The sequence below is a fragment of the Rhinolophus ferrumequinum genome, chromosome 4, assembly GCF_004115265.2.
Source record: "Rhinolophus ferrumequinum isolate MPI-CBG mRhiFer1 chromosome 4, mRhiFer1_v1.p, whole genome shotgun sequence".
In the NCBI taxonomy this organism is placed as follows: Eukaryota; Metazoa; Chordata; class Mammalia; order Chiroptera; family Rhinolophidae; genus Rhinolophus; species Rhinolophus ferrumequinum.
Window position 1 is genome coordinate 41,781,624 of NC_046287.1, and position 25,881 is coordinate 41,807,504.

The window sequence follows — 25,881 nt, forward strand, 5'->3', positions numbered from 1 at the left end:
GCATCAGCTGAGTTCCAACATGAAGATTTACACAAACATTTGCCTTTCTACAGCCTTCCCAGGGACCAAAGACAATCAGCAAAAGTGGCCTCAAACAAAGGCCAAGTCGCTGGACAAGGCCGGCAGCCACCTGGGCCATTTCTAACGGCCACTGGAATAGGACCTAACCCCAGTCCACTCCTCCCCCCTCAAAAGGGCCTGGAAAACCCACACAGGCTCAATGGGTACACCCCACTAACACACCAGCAGACAGGGACCTCATCTCTCACAGAAAAGGCCCCACGACTGGGAAGATGGCCTCTATCAATGTGTGGCCCTTCAAGTGGCTTGAGGCTCTTCCTCTCCACCCCTAGGGCTCTGGGCAGGCAGAGACTTGCCCCCGCCCCTCCCCCCACAGTCCCTGTGGAGGAGCACAAGGCGGCCAGGCGTGCTGGGAACTTACTGGCTGTTCCCTTCCAATTAGTGTTGGCCTGCATGAGCACCGCCTTCATCACCAGCCTGGTACTTGTTTCTCCCAGCATGACAATCATTCCTCAATTTTCACAGGACAGAGGTTTTCACTACTTTGAAATCTCAATCTCAAAAGCCTCACTCTAGACTGGTGTCACCTTGCCTCTTCTGGCTGGTGCTGCCAGGAGTGCCCAGGGAAGCCCCCGCCCACATTTTGGTTGGTAACAGAACACTGCTTGGAAATCATGGATAATCCACGAACCTGAGCTTTTTACAAACTCCTAGGTTGAGTTCAGATCTTCCACTATCTAAAATACACAGACCAATAAGCAGCATAGATGTAAGATCACAAAATGGGAAGCTGCCCAATCACTAACCTAACTTCATCCCATCTAACTCAGTGACTAGTTTTAATGACTGAAAACCCAAAAAACCACCTAAAATGATTGAAATGTAACAGATCCTTCCTAATTTTACCCTAAGAAATCATTTCTCTCTAACTTCCCCAAAACAGCAGTGTCAACAGGCAAGCCTAGGAAAACAAGAGTAATTGTGTTGGATTTCAGGCTTCTTTTGGCTGCCAGGAAAAAAAAGTCAAGGTTTACTTCCTGTTGAGCCCTAATGACCCTCAGAGGTCCCTGAACTTCAATGCATTAGAACTAAGAGTTATGCCATCTTAAAGACACAAAGTTAGAGTGAGCATGCTATGCTCGTCCAGGGAATCTAGGCCATTGTGTAATTTTATACCATAAACCACCAAGATACTGGCCAGAACACAGTACGAGAAAGCAAGCACCCTCCTGGGAAAAAGCCCACCAAGGAAGGAAATAATAAAGATCAGCGCAGAAATAACAAAATAGAGACCAAAAAAAAAAAAAAATAACACAAAAGATCAATGAAGCCAAGAGCAGGTTTTTTGAAACGGTAAACAAAATTGATGAACCTTTAAGCCAGACTCATCAAGAAAAAGAGACTACCCAAATTAATAAAATCAGAAATGAAAGAGAAGTGACAACAGACACCACAGAAATACAAAATATTTTAAGAAAATACTACAAGCAACTATACGCCAACAAATAAGACAATGTGGAAGAAATGGATAATTTTCTGGAAACATACAACCTTCCAAGGCTGAATCAAGAAGAAATGGAAAATCTGAACACACTGATTACCACTAGTGAGATTGAATCAGTAAACAAGCTCCCAACAAACAAAAGCCCTGGACCAGATGGCTTTACAGGTCAATTTTACCAAACCTTCAAAAAAGAATTATCACCTATTCTCTTCAAACTATTCCAAAAAATCTAAAAAGAGGGAAGGCTCCCAAACTCTTTCTACGAGGCCACTATCAACCTGACCCCAAAAATAGACAAAGACATTACAAAAAAAGGAAACTACAGGTCAATATCCCTCATAAACACAGATGCAAAAATCCTCAACAAAATACTAGCAAACCAAATTCAGTAATACATTAAAAAGATCATACACCATGATCAAGTGTGATTCATTCCTGGTGTGCAAGGTTGATTCAATATCCGCAAATCAATTAACATGACACACCACATTAACAAAACGAAAACTAAAAACATACGGTCATATCAATAGATGCAGAAAAAGCATTTGACAAAATCCAGCAGCAATTGATGATAAAGACTCTTGGCAAAGTGGGAATAGAGAGATCATATCTCAACATAATAAAGGCCATATATGATAAACCCTCAGCTAACATCATTCTCAATGGGGAAAAGCTAAAACTATTCCCCTTAAGATCAGGAACAAGACAAGACTGCCCACATTCACCACTTTTATTCAACATAGTTCTGGAAGTTCTAGCCACAGCAATCAGACAAGAAAAAGCAATAAAAGGCATCCAAATTGGAAAGGAGGAAGTAAACTGTCATTACATGCAGATAACATGACACTATATATATAGAACACCAAAGACTCCACCAAAAAAACTACTAGAACTGATAAATGAATTTAGCAGGATACAAAATTAATAGTGTAGCAGGATACAAAATTAATATTCAGAAATCAGTTGCATTTGTATACACTAATAATAAACTATCAGAAAATGAGAAAACAATCCCACTTACAATTGCTGCTAAAACAATAAAATATTTAGGAATAAGTTTAACCAAAGAAGTAAAAGATCTGTACTCAGAAAATTACAAGACACTGAAGAGAGAAATTAAAGAAGATACAAATAAATGGAAACACATATCATGCTCATAGATAGGAAGAATTAATATAGTTAAAATGTCCATACTACCTAAGGCAATATATATTCAACACAATATCTATCAAACTACCAATGAAATTTTTCATAAAAATAGAGCATATAATCCTAAAATTTATATGGAACCATAAAAGACCCAGAATATCCATGGCAATCTTGAGAAATAAGAACAAAGTGGGAGTTATTATGCTACCTGACATAAAATCATACTACAAGGCTATAGTAATCAAAACAGCATGGTATGGCATAAAAGCAGACACAAAGATCAATGGAACAGAATAGAGAGCCTAGAAATCAATCCATACCTATATGGTCATTTAATCTACGACAAGGGAAGCAAGAACTTGCATTGGGAAAAAGACAGTCTATTCAATAAATGGTGATGGGGAAAATTGGACAGACAACATGCAAAAAAAATGAAGCTGGACCACCTCCTTACGCCATGAATGAGAATGAATTCAAAATGGACTATAGACTTAAATGTAAGATCAGAAGCCATAAAACTCCTAGAAGAAAATGTAGGAAGTAAATTTGCAGACATTAACCTTAGTAATATTTTTACTGATATAGCCCATTGGGCAAGGGAAGTAAAAGAAAAAATATACATATGGGATTACATCAAACTAAAAAGGTTTTTCACAGCAAAGGAAACCATCAATAAAACAAAAAGGCATCATACTGAATGGGAGAAGATATTTGTCAATAATATGTCTGATAAGGGGTTAATATGCAAAATTTATTTAAAAAACTCATTCAACTCAATACCAAAAAAACAAACAATCCAATTTGAAAATGAGCGGAGGACACAAAGAGACATTTTTCTAAAGAGGACATACAGACGGCCAACAGACATATGAAAAAATGCTCAACCTCATTAATCGTTAGAGAAATGGAAATAAAAACCACAATAAGATACCACCTCACTCCGGTCAAAAAGGCTATCATTAATAAATCAACAAACAACAAATGCTGGCGAGGATGTGGAGAAAAGGGAACCCGCGTGCACTCTTGGTGGGATTGCAGATTGGTGCAGCCACTATGGGAATCAGTATGGAGGTACCTCAAAAAATTGAAGATGGAACTACGTTATGACCCAGCAATTCCACTCTTAGGTATCTATCCAGAAAAATCCAAAACGCTAATTCGAAAAAATATTTACACCCCTATGTTTATTGCAGTGCTATACACAATAGCCAAAACAGGGAAATGATCGAAATGCCCATCAGTAGACAACTAGATTAAGAAACTGTGGTACATTTATACAATGGACTGTTACTCGGCCATAAAGAAGAATGAAATGCTACCATTTGCAATGATATGGATGGACCTAGAGAACATTATGCGAAGTGAAATAAGTCAGACGGAGAAAGACAAATACCACATGATCTCACTTATATCTGGAATCTAAAGAACAGAGTAAGCAACCAAACTAAACAGAAATAGTCTCAGAGATACAGAGATAAAACTGACGGCTGCTAGACGGGAGTGGGGTGGGGATGAGGGAGAAGGTGAGGGGATTAGAAAGCACAAATTGGCAGCCACAATACTGTCACGGGGATACGAAAGTTTGGAGAATATAATCAATAATGTTGTACAGATTTTGTAGGGAATCAGATGGGCACTTGTCTTATTAGGAAGACCATTTCATGGATGGTGTAGATGACTGACCACTGTGCTTTACACCTGAAGCTGAAGCTGAACATTATTGAATGCCAACTATAATTTAACATATATATATATATATATATATATATATATATATATATATATATATGGTCACAGGATGTGGAGTACAGCATAGGGAATAGAGTCAATGGAATTGTAACAGCTATATACGATGCCAGAGAGGTAGCAGATTGGGGAATGGGGGTTATCACTTTGTAGGGGTGTAAATGTCTCTTACATTGTTTTGCACACCTGAAACTAATTTAAAAAAAAAAAAAAAAAGCTTTTACCTCAATAAACGTAAAAATTCCCAGAACTAAATAGGGTTTCCAGTAACACTTTATGATTGCTTTTGTTAAAGAAGGCTTCTGTGAGTCTTTCTCAGCTCTCAAAACTTCTTTATCCCAGTACCTGCAATGAGAAACAAAGCACGGTGAAGAAAAGCACACCCTGCCATAGGGCAACCCGGGCGAGCTGGCAGAGTGAAACATAAGTGTTTATTACAGGGCATTTCATGGCTGTCCCATATATGCTGGCCAATTGTTTGCAGGGCTCCTGCAAGATGTGTGGTGCAATATCTGAAAAACAGGCCTGGAAGGAAAGAATCCCCGTCTCAGGAAACAAGTTACTGCCAAGCTCTGCTGGATTTACAGCACCGTGAGCAGCCCAAGAGGGCAGACAGGAATACAGACAACCCTCCAGTAATTTCTCCTCCTGGGATAGATCTCAGCGTCCAGGGCCATTGCAGTGAGCTCCTTCCACACTCACAAATGCACGGGAAACACAGGTTTCCCCCAGCTGTCAAAGTGGGCTAACAAGGGGACGTGAATGTGCAATGTTAGGGGAAGTAGGCTCCAGAGGATCCAAAGGAAGGCCAAACCATTAGCCACACACTTAGAAGGTCTTTCTTTCTTACCCTCCTCCTTCCTGCCTGTTGCTTACCCTTGCAACTCTTCTCCAAGATGCTTTGAGCGATCTCCCGGAAGCACTGAATACATATCATCTTCTTCTAATCTCCGTTTGTGACCAATTTTAAACAAGGGGTTTAGCCACCTATTAAAAATTAAGAGAAAAAATAAAGTCTACATTTTAATTATACAGATATGGGAAAAATTAAACTTTTAGATAATGTTCTCTCTCTCTCTTTCTCTCTCTCTCTCTCTCTCTCTCTTATTGCTTTATCCCTAGCACAGTACAGGGACAGAGCAGTCACTCAATTATTTGTTGAATAAATGAGCATGAATAAATTGTTAAGGAAGTTGTAAGAGAAACTGAGCTCCAGATTTTGCTCACCCTGGTAGCTTGGCACCTCTCAAGAACCCTAGTCCAGGAGCCAGAAGACTGGATTCCAGCCCCAGAAATGGTACTGAGGACCCCAGAGTTTTCAGGGCCTCAACCATTCCCCCTTCATTTCTACAAGTTCCAGATGTTGCACCTCGGTGATCCTTTGGCAGTCACTTAATATCCTAGGTCTCAATTTCCTTTCAAAGCAAAAGTATAAATCTGTGAGCTTTACCATTAAACAGGTTTGAAATGTGCTGGGCCATTTATTCTACAGTCATTCTCTGAATAAAACGCTCAGGAAATGAGCACTGGAACTAACCCAGATGATGACACTGAACTTTAAAGGCCCTCTTTAAAATTCTGCTTGCACAGGAAAAGATACTCAATATCACCAATCATTAGGGAAATGCAAATCAAAACCACAGTGAAAATAAAAACCACAGTGAGATACCAGCTCACACATATTAGAATGGTTACCACCCAAGTGTTGGATAGATACGGAGAAACGGGAACCCTTGCACAATGCTGGTGGGAATGTAAAATGGTGCATAACAAAAGGACAAATACTGCATGATCCCAATTGCTTGAGGTACTTAGAGTAGTCAAATTCAGAGAGACAAAAGGATGGACAATTAAGTTCGCGAACTTTCCACCCTGCATTTACACGGTGGAAAGTCGGTGGAAAGTTCTTGAATTTTAATTGTCCGACCTTCGTAGAAAGGGTGGTTGCCAGAGGCTGGGAGGGAAATAAGTGAGGAGTTTCTGTTTAATGAAACATTAAAGCAAGATGAAAAGAATTCTGGAGTTCGGTTGCACAACAATGTGAAAATACTTAACACTGCTGAACTGTACCCTTCAAAATGGTTAAGATGGTAAATTTTACGTTATGTACATTTTATCAAAATATTTAAGTTTAATGAGTAAAATAAATACTGCTTAATGTGTTTCAGGTGGAAATCCTCCTGCATTAGAGTTTAAGACTTTGCCACTTTCTGGTTGTATGACCTTGAACTAGCCTTATTTCTGAGTATTGACATCCAGCAAATACCTCCCAAGGCTGCTGAGAGGATGACTGGGGTTGCTTTGGACACTACAAAGTCCCACCAGACAAATACAGTGTTTCCCCGAAAATAAGACCGGGTCTTATATTAAGGTTTGTTCCAAAACACATTGGGGCTTACGTTCAGGGGATGTCATCCCGAAAAATCATGCTAGGGCTTATTTTCCGGTTAGGTCTTATTTTCGGGGAAACACGGTACCACCCATTACCACAACAGAGCTCTTAAGTAATCACATTTGGACCCCATGAGAAAGCCTCTAATAACTTTGATAGACGAGATTACTCAATTAAGCAAATTTCTTTCGTTGACTTACAGACCCTCCCAATGTCCTTCACTGCCTAAAACTTTAAAAGCTGAGCCCTATGGGTACCAGCAAAGGCCGAAGGTTTTCATTTCCACCTGATGGCAAGCCTACTTTCACAGGAGCCTAAATTATCTGTCACCACCTAAGTAAGGAATTAGACATGGACGGACACCTGAGACAACTGACGCCTTAATTGCAATTTACCCCTGAGGGGTTACTCAACAACTCCAGACGACTGCCGAAGGAACCCTCCCTCAACCCAGCTGCCCCCAGTGATCCTTCTCTCAATGGTGTTACAGTCTCCTTCCCCTCTTCTTCCACAACACTTAATACAGCAGCCACATGTCCCTCTTGCCTCACCAGGGAGCATAATTCCTTCAGGGCAATGATTACTCACAAAAACCTTGGGACACTCCATGACCGAAGATAGTGTCTGGTTGTCTCCGTGCCTGGTCACTGGGATTCATCCAGTACAAGATAAGAACACCCACACTGCAGACGAGCTATGTCAAAAAGGGTGACCACTCCAGCTTTCCTGGAATGGCCCCCGGCCAAACCAAATTAAATGCAGTGGCAACTCTGAAGCTAGAATGTTCTTTCCTCAATCCTCTGCAACTCTTCTCCATTCCTAAAATTGGGTCAAAATACATTTCCTCATCCCTTCCCCCTCCATCTACTACCTGTTCTTTCCTCATCAAAATAAGCCAAGCCACAGGGCAGGCTGTGTCCCCCTCCGTCCCCAATATTCCCCAGGCCCCGCCACTCCTGCTCTGGGGTCCACGTGGGTCCTCCCAGGCTGTGAGCACTGCAGCAATCTCTGGTTCATCCCCGGCCTTCTTGTCTCCCTTTTCTCCCACCAGCTAAGCCATGCCTTTTCTGTCTTCGTAGTGCCCATTGTCTTATCACCACACATCTTCCCAACACTTTTCCCACACTACGACCAACACTAAGAATCTACAACTATTTGTGCAACTATTTGTGCAACTACAACTGTGGATAACTGTCCTAATTGCCTTCTTAAACACACACACACACACACACACACACACACACACACTTGAACACAGTTCAGTCACTGTGAGAACAAAACGAGGAATCATGGATGAGACAATATTTCTGCCGCCCAACGTACGTGGCTGTGAAGGGATTAAAGCACCATTGGTTGGAACCAGTAAGAAAGCAATCTTGAAACCAGCAGTTGATATCCTACCTCGTTAGCACAGCCCACGTGGCCACCACTCAGTGAAGGACTCAAGCCCTGCCAAGACCCCTTCTGAGCCTCTGAGTGCCTACGTGCTTGTGGTCCTCTGAAGATGTGCTCAAGAGCACCTGTTCCAACCAAACGCTTTCTTCCAGACCATCTAACCTCATCCCCTGTAAGGGATGACATATGAGATGTGATCCAAAAATACGGTGAACGCTAAAATTTAAAAAAAATGTGTTGCAGTAAATGACACATTACCATTCATCCTCTTCAAAATACTCCCCCTCGCTTAGAACACACTTATCCCATCATTCTGGCCACTTTCTGAAGCAGTTCTGGAAATCCTCTTTCGTGAACGTCTTTACTTGCGCTGCCGTGACTGCCTCAATGTCCTGACTCAAAATGTTTATCTTTCATGGTCATTTTGACTTTGGGGAAGAGCCGGAAGTTGCATGGTGCCAGATCTGGTGAATAAGGTGGATGAGGACACACCATAATGTTTTTATTTGACAGAAATTGCTGTATACCAGAAGCAATGTGTGACACGGAGCCTTTCCGTTGTGATCAACAAATACGGTGAATGCTGCTGCTGAGTGCCATCCAACGGAAAGGCAGGGATCTTCAATATTGGAAGTGGCACGTCGAACCTTAATAACAGCGTGTGACAAGTTTCAAGTTGTTCGATGCAGTCAGTCGGGTGTGACCTATGGTTGAGAGTAGGTGTGTTTTAAAGTGTGCCAGAAATCACCCTCCATTATGACAATGTTCTGTGTCACACATCACTTTTGAAATACTGCAATTTCTGTCCAATAAAAACATTACAGTGTGTCGTCTTCCATCTTATGCACTGGATCTGGCACCATGTGACTTCTGGCTCTTCTCCAAAGTAAAAACGATTCAGGACATTGAGGCAGCCACAACAACATAACTAAAGACAGTCACGAAAGAGGACTTCCAAACTGCTTCAGAAAGTGGCCAGAATGATGGGATAACTGGGTTTGAAGTGAGGAGGGGTATATTTAGGGGGGTTATTGGCAATGTGTCTTTTTACTGTAATAATTTTTTTTATTTAAACATTGTTTCATCATACCTGATAGCTCTTGCTTCCAAGCTCAACATATCCCTCCTGAGTAAGGAATATGACTGCCTAACAAAGCAAGGCTTTGATGTCATTCACTGGAATTAGGGAACCACAAAGCACAGAAAGTACTTTACTTGGGTCAAAGAATTGCTCCAGAAGCTTTAATCACATGCATGTGAATATGTAATTCATATTTTCTTAATAAAAAGGATACCTACTCAAGGTTAAAGAACTGATAGAATTTAGTCAGTTATCATGATGCTTTCATAGACTGCTCAAAGTTTATCAGTCCATGGGACATAAACATCTGGGAAGTTAGGTTAATTTAGGAGATGCGTCATCTCATGAAGCCTGCAAAGCCATACCTTGGTACACGCATCACCGTTGTGTCTGCGTATTTGCAGTAGCCCCAGCCTGCTTTTCCAGTCACATATCCCACTGTCCCAACAGGAACCCTTTCTCACAGCCAGACGGTTGCCCACTTAAGCCCTGAACACACACTGACACTGCTACCTCCATTCCTCCGACCTGATAGGCCTTCATCATTTTAAAAAAGTTGTAATAGACTTTATTGTTTACAAAGTTTCAGGTTCACAGCAAAACTGAGCAGAAAGTACAGAGCTCCCAATCACCCCTGCCCCACACTCTCACACAACCTCAGCCATTATCCAAATCCCCCCAGAGTGGTACACCTGTTACAGTCAATGAACCTATGTTGCCAAGTCATTATCACCCAAAGTTCATAGTTTACACTAGGGTTCACTCATTGTGTTGAACAATCTACGGGTTTTGAGTCATGTATAAGTTAACATGTATCCACCATTACTGTATCATACAGAATAGTTTCGCCCTAAAAATCCTCTGAGCTCCACCTGTTTATCTCTCTCTGCCCCTAAACCCCTTAACTTTTTACTGTCTCCATGGTTTTGCCTTTTCCAGAATGTCATACAGTTGAAATTGCACAGTATCTAGCCTTTTCATACTGGCTTCTTTCACTTAATAATATGCACTTAAGGTTCCTTCATGTCTTTTCATAGCTTGGTAGCTTATTTCTTTTGTGTTGAATAATATTCCACTGTCTGAATGGACCACAGTTTAGTTATCCATTCACCAACCTAAGGACATCATGGTTGCTTCCAAATTTTGGCAATTATAAATAAAGCTTCTATAAACACCCAAGTGCAGGTTTTTGTGTGGACATAAGTTTTCAACTCCTTTGGCTAAATGCCAAGAAGCGTGACTGCTGAATCATATGGTAAGAGAACATTTAATTTTGTGAGAACCTCCCAAACTGCCTTCCAAAGTGGCTGTAACATTTTGCGTTCCCACCTGCAACAAATGCGAGTTCCTACATCCCTTTTTTTTAAATCTGATTTAATTGATCCCTGCTTCAAATTCTACCTCTTTCAAAGGGCCCTCTCTGACCTCTTTCTCCAGCAAAACCTCTCCTTCCTTGGATACACGGCAACTTATATGGCATTTATCAGAAATCCTTATACATAATCTCTCATGCCTATCATTACCCACTGAGGCCCACATATAAGATCTCAGCAACAAACATGTTTGATGTGGTACACATTATTATTTTGAAAACTAGTATCTAAAAAAGTGACATTTCCCATAAAAATCCAGATTACTAAGTGCCCTTTAATACCCAGAGAGTCTGCCTACACTATGTCCACATTTCCCCATACGACTCTGATATTTTCTACCTACTTCATTAAAAAGAAGTGCCAGTCATTGTATGCCCATGATCACAGCGTTAGTCACAACAGCCAAAAGGTGGAAGCAACCCAAGTGTCCATCAACGGATTAATGAATAAACCAAGTGTGGTATATACATACACTGAAACATTATTCGGCCTTAAAAAGGAAGGAAATTCTGACACATGCTACAACATGGATAAATCCTGAGGATATTATACTACGTGAAATAAGCCAGTTACAAAGGGACAGCCACTTAAAAAGGACTAAGACGGTAAATTTTAGTATTGATATATATACACAGTGGAATATTATTCAGCCATAAGAAAGGAAATCTTGCCATTTGTGACAACATATGTGGACCTTGAGGGCATTATGCTAAATGAAATAAGTCAGACAAAGACAAATACTGTTATGATCTCACTTATATGTGGAATCTTTAACAAGGAAAAAAGAAGCTCACAGATAGCAGAGAACAGATTGGTGGTTGCTAGAGATGAGGGGAGGAGGTGGATAAAATGGGTAAAGGAGGTCAAAAGGTACAAACCTCCCATTATAAAATAAATAAGTCATGGGGATGTAATGTAATGCACTGTATGGTGACCACAGTTAATAATACTGTATTGCATATTTGAAAATTGCTGAGTAAATTTTAAAAGTTCTTACCACAACAACAAAAATTTTTGTAACTGTAGGGTGATGAATGTTAACTAGACTTACTGTGGTGATCACTTCACAATATATATAAATATTGAATCATTATTACAGATCTGAAATTAATATGTCAATCATACCTCAATTTTTTAAAAAGATGGTAAATTTTATTTATCCGAATTTTATCACAATTTGGGGTTTTTTTAGTTTTTTATTTTTAAGTTACAGTTGATATAAAATATTATATTACTTTCAGGTGTACAATATAGTGATTAGACATTTATATACCTTATGAAGTGACCACCCCAATAAGTGATCACCCAGTTGATACCATACATAATGATTACAATGTTACTGACTACATTCCTTATGCTGTACTTTACATCCCCATACCACAATTTTTTAATTTTAATAAAGAAACGCCTGCTGAAATCAACTACATCGATTTCCTGACACACTAATGGGTCCGCTGTGTGTACACTGCCCTTAGCACCATAATCTCCGTAACAGACCAGGGGGTCCTTACAGGGCAGGATGGTCTCTTGGCCATTTTTGCATACTCCATTCCCAGCACAGTTCCTGGGACAGTGAAGCTCAGTGACTATTTCAGCCCTATGGAAATGACCCTTCATGATAAATTGGCATTTGGGCCTACAATGAGGCTTCTGTTGAGGGTTTCCTCCCCACCTAGCTCACGCTTGGCTGTCACTCCTGCATCACTTCTTGTTTCCCATACAGTGAGAAGGAAGTGAAAGGTAAAATAACTAAAACAATACATGTAGTTCCCAGTGCTGAAGAGGCTAAGTACCCCCACAGAGCAGTGCGCTTGACTGAGGGAGCCCACGCCCCAAGGAGTGTTCCCTAGTGTCCCGGTAGTACACAAAGCCACAGAAACACTTGGCATATCTTCCTGAAAGCTTAAGTAAACTGTGGAATTGAAATAAATCAAAACTTAATAAATGGAAAAATTGGCAAGGAAATGCCGTGCTTGCAGGGAGCTGCTTTGGCAAACACTTCTATACTTCCTCAGGGTGTTCCTCCAACCTCTTCTCCCTTCAGGGGTCCCTGGGGGGGCAGAGGCGGACAAACTATGGCTTCAATGGATTACTTTCTTAACACCAACGGGAGACCCTTGAAGGATTTGATTCCTTAGACCCCACCTTCAAGCTTCAGCCACAAGCTGCCACATGCTGTGGCCCAAGAGAACATTCTCCATTAAGCTCCAGGATTAGACCACCCACTGAGGACAACACTGACCGCTCCTCTATAAATCACAACCCAATCACCTCCACTAAACCAGCTAACTTGCCCCCCTGGTTCACCTCCATCACCCAGTCTGACCCTAGTTCCTAACCCTGCCTCCCAGGCCTCCCGTGGAATTCCCTGAAACGCCCCTATATCAGCAAACACCCTTACGCTCTCAGCTCCTTGCTCTTAGCAGGGGCCTAGTTGGCCCCCAGGGACACAGCTGGACCCTGGAGACATGGCTTCCCTGCAGCTTCAGGGTGGCCCTCCAGTTTCCCCAATTCCATTTTCTAGCCCCATGCCCCTCCTAGCAGTAAACATCTCTGCACCTCCAAAGGCCATGGCAGCTAGCTACTCACTGCTGCGTCTAGAAAATTCCCTGCCACTATCTATCATTCATTGTTCAGCAACTCCAGCTGCTGGATCAAGCTTCCCCCTTCCCCCCAACTCCCAGCATCACTATGAATGATTTCTACACCCCATACAAAGGGCACCCCAAACTCCAGCTGCTCACTTTCTTGTTCTCATCTCTTCTGGAACGTTCCTTCCTCTTTATTCTGTTGCACATACTAAAGATGGGCTTTCAGACCTCCACGATGCCTGCTTATGGCTGTGACCTTCCACCTGCCATCCTCACATTTACTCCGCCAGTCTGGCCTCTGAGTTGACTGAGTAGAGCCTCGCACTGCCCTAGGGGACACGTCTCCATCCCCTCCCCACCTTCAGATACCATCTAAATGTCAAGAGCCAAGCTTCTCCAAGCTCCAGACTCCTGTAGCTAAGTGCTTACCTGTCATCTCACAGATGTCTAACAGGCTCTAAGGTCCAGGATGGAACTCCTGATTTTCCCTGCCCAAACTGTTCTTTCCCATCTTAGCAAATGGTCCACCCCATAGAGCCCACCACTCAAGCCAGAAACCTGGCAGTCACCCTTGATGCCTCCCTCCCCCTCGCCACCTCAGCTGCTACCTCCAAAGTGCAGCGTGACCCCGTCCACTTCCCTGCACCTACTTCCCCCACCAAGGCCCAAGCGGCCATGGGTTCTCGGTGCTACCACAGCCTGCTAACTGAAAGCCCACCTGCTTTCACTCTTGGTTTCCCTACAATCTTTGTACACAAAAGGCAGAATGACTTCTTTAAAAATGCAAGACCATGCTGTCATCTGGCAGCAGAATGACACCTAAGCTCCTGCGGGAGTGTCACGTGTAAACAGGTCCCTCCTAGCTCACCAGCCCCATCCCTCGCGTTCAGCGTTCCAGCCACCATGGCCGGCTGTGGTTCTAAGCTCCTGTTTCCTAGTCCCTTTGCTGGGAGCAAAAACTCTTCCCTGCTTCCTCCCATGACTTCACCATCTCTCCCCTCCAGGTCTTAACTGAACTGTCACGTCCACAGCAAAGCCTGGACTTGCCTTGCCTTAAAAAAAAAAAAAAAAAAAAAAAAGCCACACCCTGACTCTCTACCTTATTTCACTATTCTACCTTTCTTTACCCTTTTACTACAATCTATTTGTTGTAGAGAAAAAAATAATCCCCTTCTTTATTTTGTCTATCTCCCCTCTAGGATAAGAACTACATGAGCGCGGAACCCAGTCTTTGTGGTGTTCATTCACTGAGCCTGGAACATAGCAAGTCACTCAAAACTCTGCCAAATAACAAAGGACTCTCCCCTGGTTGAGAAGCAACAGCAGAGAACACTCACTCACACAAACCTCTCTACCTCCTGTAGAAAGGGAATATGCAGGTCAGTTGAGTCCAGTAAATCATTCATCAAACGCCCTAGCCCCTCTCAAATAAGTCATTTATTACTGAAAGAATAAGGTATCTTAAAGCCCTTCTAGCTGTGGCAAATTATTAATCTTCGGTTAGTTCTCCCTGGAGATGTTGACAGCCCTGGATAGTGGAGGCTCCTGTGGCCCAGCCTGGGGTCTCCATCAGGGCAGGGCCGGGGGTGGGGATCAGAGGGGCAGAAGCAGGTAGGGGGATCAGGGAGTCCAAGAACAAAGACTGGGGTGAGGGACAAACGAGAAGCACGCAGACAAATCTCACAGTAAGACCAACCCAGCTCACTGGAACCCCCTTCCCCTAAGGCAGGATTCCTCAAGCTCAGTACGACTGACATTTCAGGCCACATACTTCTTTGTTGTTGGGGGCTGCCCTGGGCACTGCAGGATGGTTAGCAGCATCCCTGGACTCAATCCTCAAGATGCCAGTAGCATCTCCCCACCCCAAGTTGTGACAATGAAAAATGTCTCTGGATTTTGCCGGGGTGGCAAAATCTCCTTAATCAGAAACACTGCCCTCAATCTTCTTGTCTTTCTGGAAAAGCTATAAACTATACTTCAAATGTTGGCCCCAGAAAGAAGCCACGAAACACTGTCAGCAGTCCCTTAGCCACCAAAGCAAGGATAATGGTATAAACCCATTACTATATTCACTGGTTCAACTGCCCTCCAGGAGCTCACAGTCCAGTGAGCAAGGGATCTGTGTCACAAAGAATTATAGCATAATGTGGTTGTGAGCTATGCACAGGATCTGCTTCTCAGCTTTCCTCGGGTTGCTGTAGGGGTAAAGGATCAATATCCCAGCTCGCCAATGACCCGTCTTCTGTACAACAGAGGTTCTCAAAGTCTGGTCCCCAGTCCAGCAACATCAACATCCCCTAACTTGTTAGAAATGCAAATTCTCTGACCCCACCCAGACCTACAAATTAGAAACTCTGAGAGTAGAGCCCAGCAATCTGTATCTTACCAAGCCTTGCAGATGAAGCTGATGCAGGCTCAAGCACAGTGTGCCTTGGCATGCTTCACCGGGTAGGGTATTCACACCAATAGTCCCAACCCTGGCTAGACATCAAAATCCCATCCTCAACCTGGGGAGTCTTAAAACAAACACCAAAGGGTATCCAGAGCCCCATCTCAAATGACTGAGTCGGAGTAAGCCAACCTGGAATCCAACTGGTAGCCTTTTAAACCCCTCTCCTCTAGTCAGCTCTGGTCATCAGCCAGGTCTGGGATCCGTGTGTACACTGAAAAGAGGAAAATGTGTGCAGCTGCCTGGGAGGGCCTCCGGGTGTGTGTGTGGGGGTGTGTAGTTAGGAAGGGTTTCCATGAAGAAACAAAGCTTGAGTACAGTCCAGAGGACTTTTTTAGCATTCACTGACGAGACTAGGGAGGTAGAGCTTTCCGGAAAAACAAAACTATACATGCAAAGACAAACTGCCTGGGACAGCAGGTTCAAATGCATGAGGTTTGATGTGGTAACAGGGCAACCAAAGGTCTTGTATTCAAAATTAGTAATTTGGATTTTACCCTGAAAGTAAAAGGGAAAGAGTGCAAGTTTTTAAGCCACGTTGAAGGTGATGGCCTGTGGGAGGCAATGAAACCAGTTAAAATTGAATCAGAAACATTTACAAAGGTGTGACCAGTTCAATTAAGCACATTCCTTCATGCAAGTAAACTAGATATAATTCACTCTCCCAGCCTTACTTCCTACTAGTTATACAAATCTCACCTCCCTGTGTTGTGTTTGTCCTAACTCTATGATAAAGATAAGCCCAAGTGAACCAGAAATCAGAGTTTAAAATTCAACATCCTATTACTAATTTACTCTAGGAAGTCAAAACAAGAAAATGCATTACAACTCAAATCATCCTTTAAGAAAATGCTTTTTATAATCCTATTTAATAGAAACTGAAGAAGCAACTCTAGATCAAATCTATTCTTAAATTTCTTAAAAATTAGCATGGGAGTAACATATATATTTAAAAACTCTGTAACATATATTTTATATACTAAATATATAAAAAATGATATCCATGAGCAATTTTGCTTACCAGCAAAATACACATTAAATTCATTCCCATTAAAATAAGATACCAGAAATGGACGGCTCATTGACATACTAGTAATGATGGACAGTTATCAAAGGAGAAAAAAACATTGAGATAGAGAAAGTTATAAAATTTGTATACAGACAGTTTTACAAAATTAGAAAGCCTGACTCAAAATTACTAAGGGCAATAAATTAGTACATCAGATTTGTAAGATGTGTAATAAATAGAAATCAACTGCATTACTATATTCTTATTATACTGAGGAGCAGGAGTGGCTTCTGTTGATAAAATACAGGCATACCTTGGAGATATTGCAGGTTAGCTTCCAGACCACCTGAATAAAGCAAGTACTGCGATAAAGTGAGTCATAATCAACTTCAAAGAGTCAAAAAAATTTTTTTAATTTAGTAATTAACTTTAGAATGAACAAACCTAACAGACATCACCTTAACCAAGTGATAAAAGTTACCATTACTATTAATGAGACATGTGGATATCAGGTGCATATGATGTACTAAGCATTTACTTCTTGGTATTCCTGCTATGGGGAAACATCAGACAAACCCAAACTGAAGAACATTTTCCAGAGTAATGATCTACATATTCTTCAAAAACATCAAGGACATGAAATACTGCGGAGCTAGTCCATATTGAAGGACACTAAGGAGATATGAACACTAAATATAAGACATGATCCTGGGCGTAAAACAGGCAATATAGGGAAATCGGTCATGCAAGCGAGGAATAAATGGTAGAAATGTATCAATGTTCATTTCTGCATTTTGATGGGAATACAGTGATTATGCCAAAAAGGGTCCTTATTTTCAGGAAACATACATGTACGGTGAAATGTTAAGGGGTAATGAAGCAGCATATCTACAATCAACTTTCAAATACTTCAGCTGAAACAGGAATAATATGCATAAATAGAGAGAATGGCAATATAGTAGAATCTAATGTTAGGGAATCTGGGTGAAGGGTATATTGGAGTTCTGTGCACCATTCACAACTTTTCTGTCAAGTTGAAATTACATCAAAAGACACTACCAGATTTTAAAACATTTTAAATACAATAATCAAAACTCTATGCTATTGGTTTAAAAGTATGATTCTATTCATGAAAAAATATCACAGAAATAGATACAAAGTATTAAAATAAAATATAAGGGTAAAATACAAAAAAAAAATGAGAGACTCTTGAAAACAATAGAAAAGCAACTTTTTACATACAAGGGAACTCCCATAAGGCTATGAGCAGATTTTTTTCAGCAGCCACTTTGCAGATGAGAAGGGAGTAGCATGATATATTCAAAGTGCTGAAAGAAAAAACTGCCAACCAAGAGTATTCTACAAAGCAATTGCCCTTCACAATTGAAGGAAAGAGTTTTCAAGACAAACGAAAGCTAAAGGAGTTCATCATCACTAAACCAGTCTTACCAGAAATGCTGAAGGGAGTTCTTAAAGGTGAAATGAAAGATGCTAATTAGTAACAGGAAAATATATGAAAGTATAAAACTCACTGGAAAAGGTAAATATGGTAGAATCTAATGTTAAATTCAGAATAATGTTGTAGTGCTAGTGGGTAAATCACTTATAACTCTAGTATGAAGGTTAAGACAGAAGTATTAAAATTGTTATTGTATTAAAATTTGTACTAAAATGTAAAGTATTAAAACTTGTTAATGTACACAGTGTGAAATCAGTCAATTGTTAATATCAAAAAACATGAAATGTGGAGGAGTATAAAAGTGTACAGCTTTTGTATGTGTTCAAAGTTAAGTTATCAGCTTAAAAGAGACTGTTTTGAACGTTTTATGTAAGCTGCATAGTAACCACAAAGCAAGTCTATGGTAGATACACAAAAGATAAAGAAATCAAAGCATACCGCTATAGAAAAGCGTCAAATCACAAAGGAAGTGAGGAAGAAAGGAACAAAAGAATTACAACCAGAAAATAATTAACCAAATGGTAATAAGTCCATAATTATAAATAGTTACTTTAAGTGTAAATAGACTATATTCTCTCCAATCAAAAGACAGAGTGGTTGAATGAAGAAAAAAGCCCCATATGTATATATGCTGCCTACAACTGACTCACTTCAGCTTCAAGGACACACACAGACTGAAAGTGAAGGAATGGAAAAAGATATTCCATGCAACTGGAAACCCAAAGAAAGCAGGAGTGGCTATATTTATATCAGACTAAATAGACTTTAAGCCAAAGACTGTAACAAGAGACAAAGAAGGTCATTACATAATGATAAACAGATCAATTTATGAAGGGAATATACTATTTGTATACATTTACGCACACAACATAGGAGCACCTAAATATATAAAGCAAATATTAAGAAGTCTGAAAGGAGAAATACGCAGGAATACAATAATAGTAGGGAAGTTCACTAACCCACTTTCAACAATGGATAGATCATCCAGACAGAAAATCAATAAAGAAACAGTGGACGTAAACTACACAATAGACCAGATGAATCTAACAGACATAGTCATGCATTGCTTAACAACAGGAATACGCTTAACAACGGGAATTGCTTAACAATGAGAAATATGCATTAGGTGACTTCATCATTGTGCAAACATCAGAGCACATATACACAAACCTATCTAGTAAGCCTACAACACACCTATGGTGTATGTTATAGCCTACCTCTCATAGGCTACAAACCTGTACTGTAATGTTACTATAGTAAATACTGTAGGCGATTGTAACACAATGATAAGTATTTGTGCATCTAAACATAGAAAAAGTAAAGTATGGTATAAAAGATTTTTTAGGGGGTGGCCAGTTAGCTCAGTTGGTTAGAGCATGGTGCTGGTAGCACCAAGGTTGCCGGTTCGATCCCCACATGGGCCACTGTAAGCTGTGCCTTCCTTAAAAAATAAAAATAAAATAATAATAATAATAAAAAGCATTATTATTTTAAGTTTTTTTTAAATCTGGTATAAAAGATTTTATATCAGATATGGTATAAAAGATGTTTTTTTAATGGTACATCTGTATACGGCACTTACCATGAATGGAGCCTGCAGGACTGGAAGTTGCCGTGGGTGAGTCAGTGAGTGAGTGGTGAGTGAATGTGAAGGCCCAGGAAATTATTGTTAACTAATGTAGACTTTATAACCACTGTTCACTTAAGGGTACACTAAATGTATTTTTTTGTTTCCTTTCTTTAAAAATAAATTAACAGGTTACTGAAGCTCTTTTACTTTATAAACTTTTCAATTTTTTTTAAGTTTTCAACTTTTTTTGTAATAACACTTAACTTAAAAACACAAATATATTGGACAGCTGTACAAAATATTTTGCCTTTATATCTTATAAAGATATAAAGTTTTTTCTATAAAAATGTTTTTATTTTCTTTATTTTAAACTTTATTCAAAAATAAGACACACACACACATTAGTCTAGGTCCCACTGGAAGGTCTTCAGGGGCAATTAACAGGCATGGAGCTGTCAGTCCTACAATAACAATCAATGGCTTCTGGAATACTTCCTGAAGGAACTGCCTGAGGCTCTTCTGGAGGAGGTGTCACTCTTCTCAAAAAAATGTACAGGGTGGTGTGGTTTCTTTTTTTCATCATAGATTTGCCTGTAAGCAGGTAATACACCATGAACATCTCTATTAATGAAAACCTTTCAGTATTGGAGGTCCATGTTTTAGAACTTTTTAATGAGCTTGTTGAAGTCTGCAAAAGCTTCTACTAAACGATTCACTATGAATTTTCTTGGGGGAGGGGTCTTCTTTTTCTTCTATCATTTCTTTTTCTCTTGCCTCTTCTTCAGCTATGTGTTCCTGTTCCAGTTCTAACAACTCCTCATTAGTCAATTACTCAGGAACCACCTTGAGAAGCTCCTCAGGGTCACCCTCATCCACACCCAGGTTAAAGTTATTTGCCGTCTCAACCACAGCCTTGTTGATTTTTGCACCCTCCTCATCCTTGGAAAATCCTTTGCAGTCAAGGACGAACCACTTGTCTTTTCTTCCAGATGCCATTCATACACTCTTTGGTGACATCCCAAGTCCAAGCAAAGTTCTTCATGCAGTCATGGATTTTGTAATCCTTCCAGAATTGCATCAGTGTCTTCTCAATGTCTTCTTCAGTCGCAATAATAGCCTGGGCAAAGACCTCCTCACGTAGCAGGCCTTAAAAGCTGCTATACCTCCTTGATCCATTGTATGGATCAAAGAGGTGATGTTTGGAGAAAGAAACACCACTTTAATATTGGGATAAACATCAATAAGAGGAGGATATCCAGGAGTATTATGAACAATAAGCAAAATCTTGAAAGGTATGTTTTTCTCCAACAGTACTTCTCCATTTCACTGTCATAGGAACTCAGGAGGGCATCTTGGAAGAGGAGCTGGGTCACCCATGACGTTTTATTGCTCCTCTAATACCCTGGCAGTGTGTGCTTATTGATATGCTTGAAAGCCCTGGGATTCTCACTGTGCCAGATCACAAGAGGTTTCCATTTGTAGCCTGCAACATTGTCCCCAAGCAATACTGTACCCTGTCCTTAAAAGACCTGAAGGTTGGCATTGACTTGGCCTCCTTATGGATGAAAGTCCTTTCAGGCATCTGTTTCCAGAATAAAGAGGTTTCATCCATACTGAATATTTGCTCTGCCAAGTAATTTTCCTCCACAATCAGATTATCTGGAGTTTCCAAAAATTCTTCAGCTGTCTTCACTATAGCACTTGCCAAATCACCACTCACTTTCATATTATGGAATGAATAACAATTCTTGAATTGTTTGAACCATCTGGAGCTAACAGTAAATTCAACATTGTAGTCAGGTCCAGCCTTTTCTTTCAACATTGCAAGCAAACTCTTTGCTTTAGCCATGATCATCATGGTGCTGAGGAATACACTTCTTGTCTGGTCTTCAATTCAGGTCATTAGAAGTTTCTCCACATCTGATATAAGCCCTTCTCAAATTTTTGTTAGTCTCATTGCCTTCAACGAAGAAGGTCCTTTAACAACTTCCATCATTTTGTTCTTGTTCCTCAAGATTGTACCTATGGTAGAATGGGACAGGCCTGACTGGTGAGCAGTAACTATCGCTGATTTTCTACCTTGGCAGTCCTTAATTATTTTTAAGTTTGTTTCCAACTTAATCACTTGATGTGGCCCTTCCTGGCAGCATTAGCCATGAATTTTGTACACTTAGGGGTTATGATAAGCAAAACTACACAAGACTAAACTCAGCACAAGAGAAAATGATGCAACCAAGAAACACGGTAAATATGAAAGGTACAAGGCTCCTGCCAACGTAACATGGCATACTGTTTTACAGCAAACATTTTTTTATAAGTAGAAAGCATACATGATAATGTACTGGAATAATGATAAAAAGTATAGTAAATACATAAGCCAGTAATATAGTTTCTGTTATCAATATAAAGTATTATGCACTGTACAAAATTGCATGTGCTATATTTTTGTACGACTGGCAGTGCAGTAGGTTTGCCTACATCAGCATCACCACAAACACGTGGGTAATGCATTGCACTATAATGTTATGACATCACTAGGTGATAGGAATTTTCCGGCTATATTATAATCTTATGGAACCACCATCGCATACGCAGTCCTTCATTGACCAAAACATTGTTATGCCACACATGACTACATAGAGCAGTCCATCCAACAGCAGCTGATACACATTCTTCTGAAGTGCACAAGAGACATTCTCCAGGATGGATTATATGTTAGGCCAAAAAACAAGTCTTAATAAATTTAAGAAGATTAAAATCATATCAAGCATCTTTACCAACCACAATGGTATGAAATTAGACATCAATAACAAAAAGTAAACTGGAAAATTCACCAATATGTACAGATTAAACAACATGCTCCTGCATAACCAATGGGTCAAAGAAGAAATAAAAAAATATCTTGAGACAAATAAAAATTGGAACGATATATCAAAACTTATGGGATGCAGCAAAAGCAGTTCTAAGAGGGGAATTCATACTGATAAACACTTACATTAAGAAAAAAGAAAGATGTCAAACAATCTAACCTTACACCTCCAGGAACTAGAAACTAGAAAAAGAACAAACTAAGCCCAAAGTTAATAAAAGGAAGACAATAACAAAGATCAGAGCAGAAATAAATGAAACAGAAACTAAAAAGACAATAGAAATGATCAATAAAAGCTGGTGTTTTGAAAACATAAGCAAACTAGACAAACCTTTAGCTGGATTTACCAAGGGAAAAAAGAGAGGACTCAGATAAAATTATAAATTAGAAAGGAAACATATCAACCAATACCACACAAATACAAAGGATCATAAGAGACCACTATGAACAATTCTATGCCAACAAATTGGACAACCCAGAAGAAATGGATAAATTCCTAGAAACATAAACCTACCAGGATTGGATCATAAAGAAATATAAAATATAAACAGACTGATTATTAGTAAAGAGCGTAAATCAGAAATTAAAAACCTTCCAGCAAACAAAAGTCTAGAACTAGAAGGCTTCACCGATAAATTCTACCAAACATTCAAAGAATACCAATCCTTCTCAAACTCTCCCAAAAAACAGAAGAAAAGGGAACACTTCCAATCTTGTATGAGTGCAACACAAACCAAATTATCGGACTTGCTGATTTTATATGTAAACTGGTACAGCCACTACAAAACAACAGTATGGGGGTTCCTCAAGAAATTAAAACTAGAACTACAATATGGTCTAGCAATCCCAATTCTGAGCATATATCCAAAGGAAATAAAATCATTATCTCAAAGATATAACTGTGTTCCCATGTTCACTGCAGCATTATTCACAATAATCAAGGGAAGGAAACAACCTATGTGTCCATCAACAAATAAATGGATGAAGAAAATGTGATAGATGACAGCTAGCTAGCTAGCTAGATATAGATAGATAGGTAGATAGATATAGATAGGTAGATAGATAGACATGTATGTATATAACTATCTATCTACACACACACACACACACACACACACACACACACACGGTCGATTATTATTCAACCTTAAAAAAGAAGGAAATCCTGTCATTTGTAGCAACACGGATGAACCTGGAAGGCAGTATGCTATGTGAAATGAAATAAGACAGACAAGCACTGCATAGTATCACTTATATGTGGAATCTTAAAAAAAAAAAAAAAGTTAAAATCACAGAAAGATTAGAAAAGTGGTTGCCAGTACATGGGGGAAATGGGAAAAATAGGGAGAATTTAGTAAAAGCGTTCATACTTTCAGCTATAAGATGAATCAAATTTAAGGATTTAATGTGTAACAGGGTAACTACAATTGATAATACAGTATTTCATAATTAAAATCTGCTAAGAGAGTAGAAATTAATGTTCCCACCCCTAAGAAAAGGGTAAATAAGTGAGGTGATGTATATGCTAAGCTGACAGGGAAAATCCTTTCACAATGTATACATGTATCAAATCATCAGATTGTACATGTCCAATACCTAACAATTATGTCAACCGTACCTCAATGCAGCTGGGATGTAAAAAAAAAAAAAAAAAAAAAAAAAAAAAAACACTTTGGCGAGTATTTGTCCCTAGTTCCTGGGCTTTGCCCCAGTTCCCCTAAATCTTTGGAATTTCCCAAATGAGTGTGGGCCCTGATGGTTTATGCTAACGAGGTGACTCATAGCGTCCCCTACAGAGTTTATGCTAACAGATGACTCCGGATGGAGGCTGGCCACACCAGAAAAACCAATCACGTGATTAGAAGACTGGGCCTTTGAGCCACGTGAAATCAGCCTGAATTCCGTGGAGGCAGGGCTGGAGATCGAGATCAATCACATGGCTGAGTCAGTCGATCATGGCTACATAATGAATCCCCAATAGAACCTCTGGACACCAAAACTTGGAGTTTACCTGGTTGGCAACATTCTGAGTACCGTCGCACACTAATGTTCCAGGAGTGTGACATACCCTGAATCCATGGGGATAAGACAACAAAGTTTCTGAAACAGAACCTCCCAAACCTCACCATATGCAACTCTCCTTTTGTTTCTGATCTATGCGTGTATCTGTTTGCTAAAATAAAACTGTAATTATGTTCTACGTGTGGTTCTAGTGAATTATTGAACCTGAGGGGGTCGTGGGAAACCCCAAATGTGTAGCCTTCTGAGTGAAGGTGGCCTGGGGACCCCGAACCTGCAGCTGGGGTCTAAAGAGAGGGCAGTCTCATGGAGGACAGTGCCTGTGAAGTTCGGATCAAGGTAGTTGGGGCCAGAAGTCAATGCAGGGGGGGCTCTCCTGAGAGCTCAAGAACAGTCACTCACATCTCAGGACACCAACTCCTTAGCTTCTGCTGTCCTTGAAGTCAACTCACCTACTTTCCTGCTGACTGCTTCCTTCCCCCACAGCCTCCCTGTCCTCACCTCAGTCAATATAAAACTCCAGTCCTAGACCTGGAGCCCACCAGCCTATCACTGCCACTATGAACACTTCTGCCAGCACTGAAGGAAAAGACTAGGAATGTCTTAAAAGCTCCCTCCCTCTTCTTGCCTTGTGGCCACACGCTCTAACTCTAGGATGGATCGGAGTTCTCACATTTTAATCTGAAATGAAAATCACATAAGAAGTTCATTAAAAATAAACCCAGACCCCACCATTATGGTTCTGATTCTGCAGACCTGAGGGTAGAGACTAAGAGTCTGCATTTTAAACAAGCACTCCTGATGGATTTGTATGGGAAACAATCAGCCTTGCTAGGAATCTGAATTAAAATAACTTGAAAGTATCATGCCAGCCCCAGTATGTATTTATTTATTTATATATATATATATATATATATATATATATGTATATATATATATTTTTATATATATATATCACACACATATACATACGTGTGTATGTATGTATGTGTGTGTGTGTTTCTTTGGATGATTTTCATTTCAATATTGGCCAGGCTAGGAGTTAGCACAGACACATTTACAATATTAGCATATTTCAAACTGATCCAATTTTTCTTTAAAATCCAGGAATATTTCATTAAACGTACAAAGCTGGTGTGTATCCTTTGTCTCAGATATTTCACTTTTAGAACTCTACTCCACAGAATCAAGCTTTAAGTCTTGTGAAAAAAGACACTACTTTCTGTCCCCAATGCCTAGGCCAGTACCTGGGGC

At 40.1% G+C, this 25,881-nt stretch overlaps 1 protein-coding gene across 1 annotated transcript in view; it reads right to left on the reverse strand.

The window, feature by feature from the left end:
* The window catches only part of ABCC4 (ATP binding cassette subfamily C member 4), a 237,160-nt gene that overhangs the window by 189,420 nt on the left and 21,859 nt on the right, over nt 1–25,881 (reverse strand). Inside the window, exons 2-3 of the mRNA XM_033104819.1 lie at nt 5,297–5,407; nt 4,645–4,765 (exon numbers count right to left, since the gene is read on the reverse strand). Of these exons, the coding sequence (XP_032960710.1) occupies nt 4,645–4,765; nt 5,297–5,407 (232 nt within the window). The remainder of the gene's footprint in view (nt 1–4,644; nt 4,766–5,296; nt 5,408–25,881) is intronic.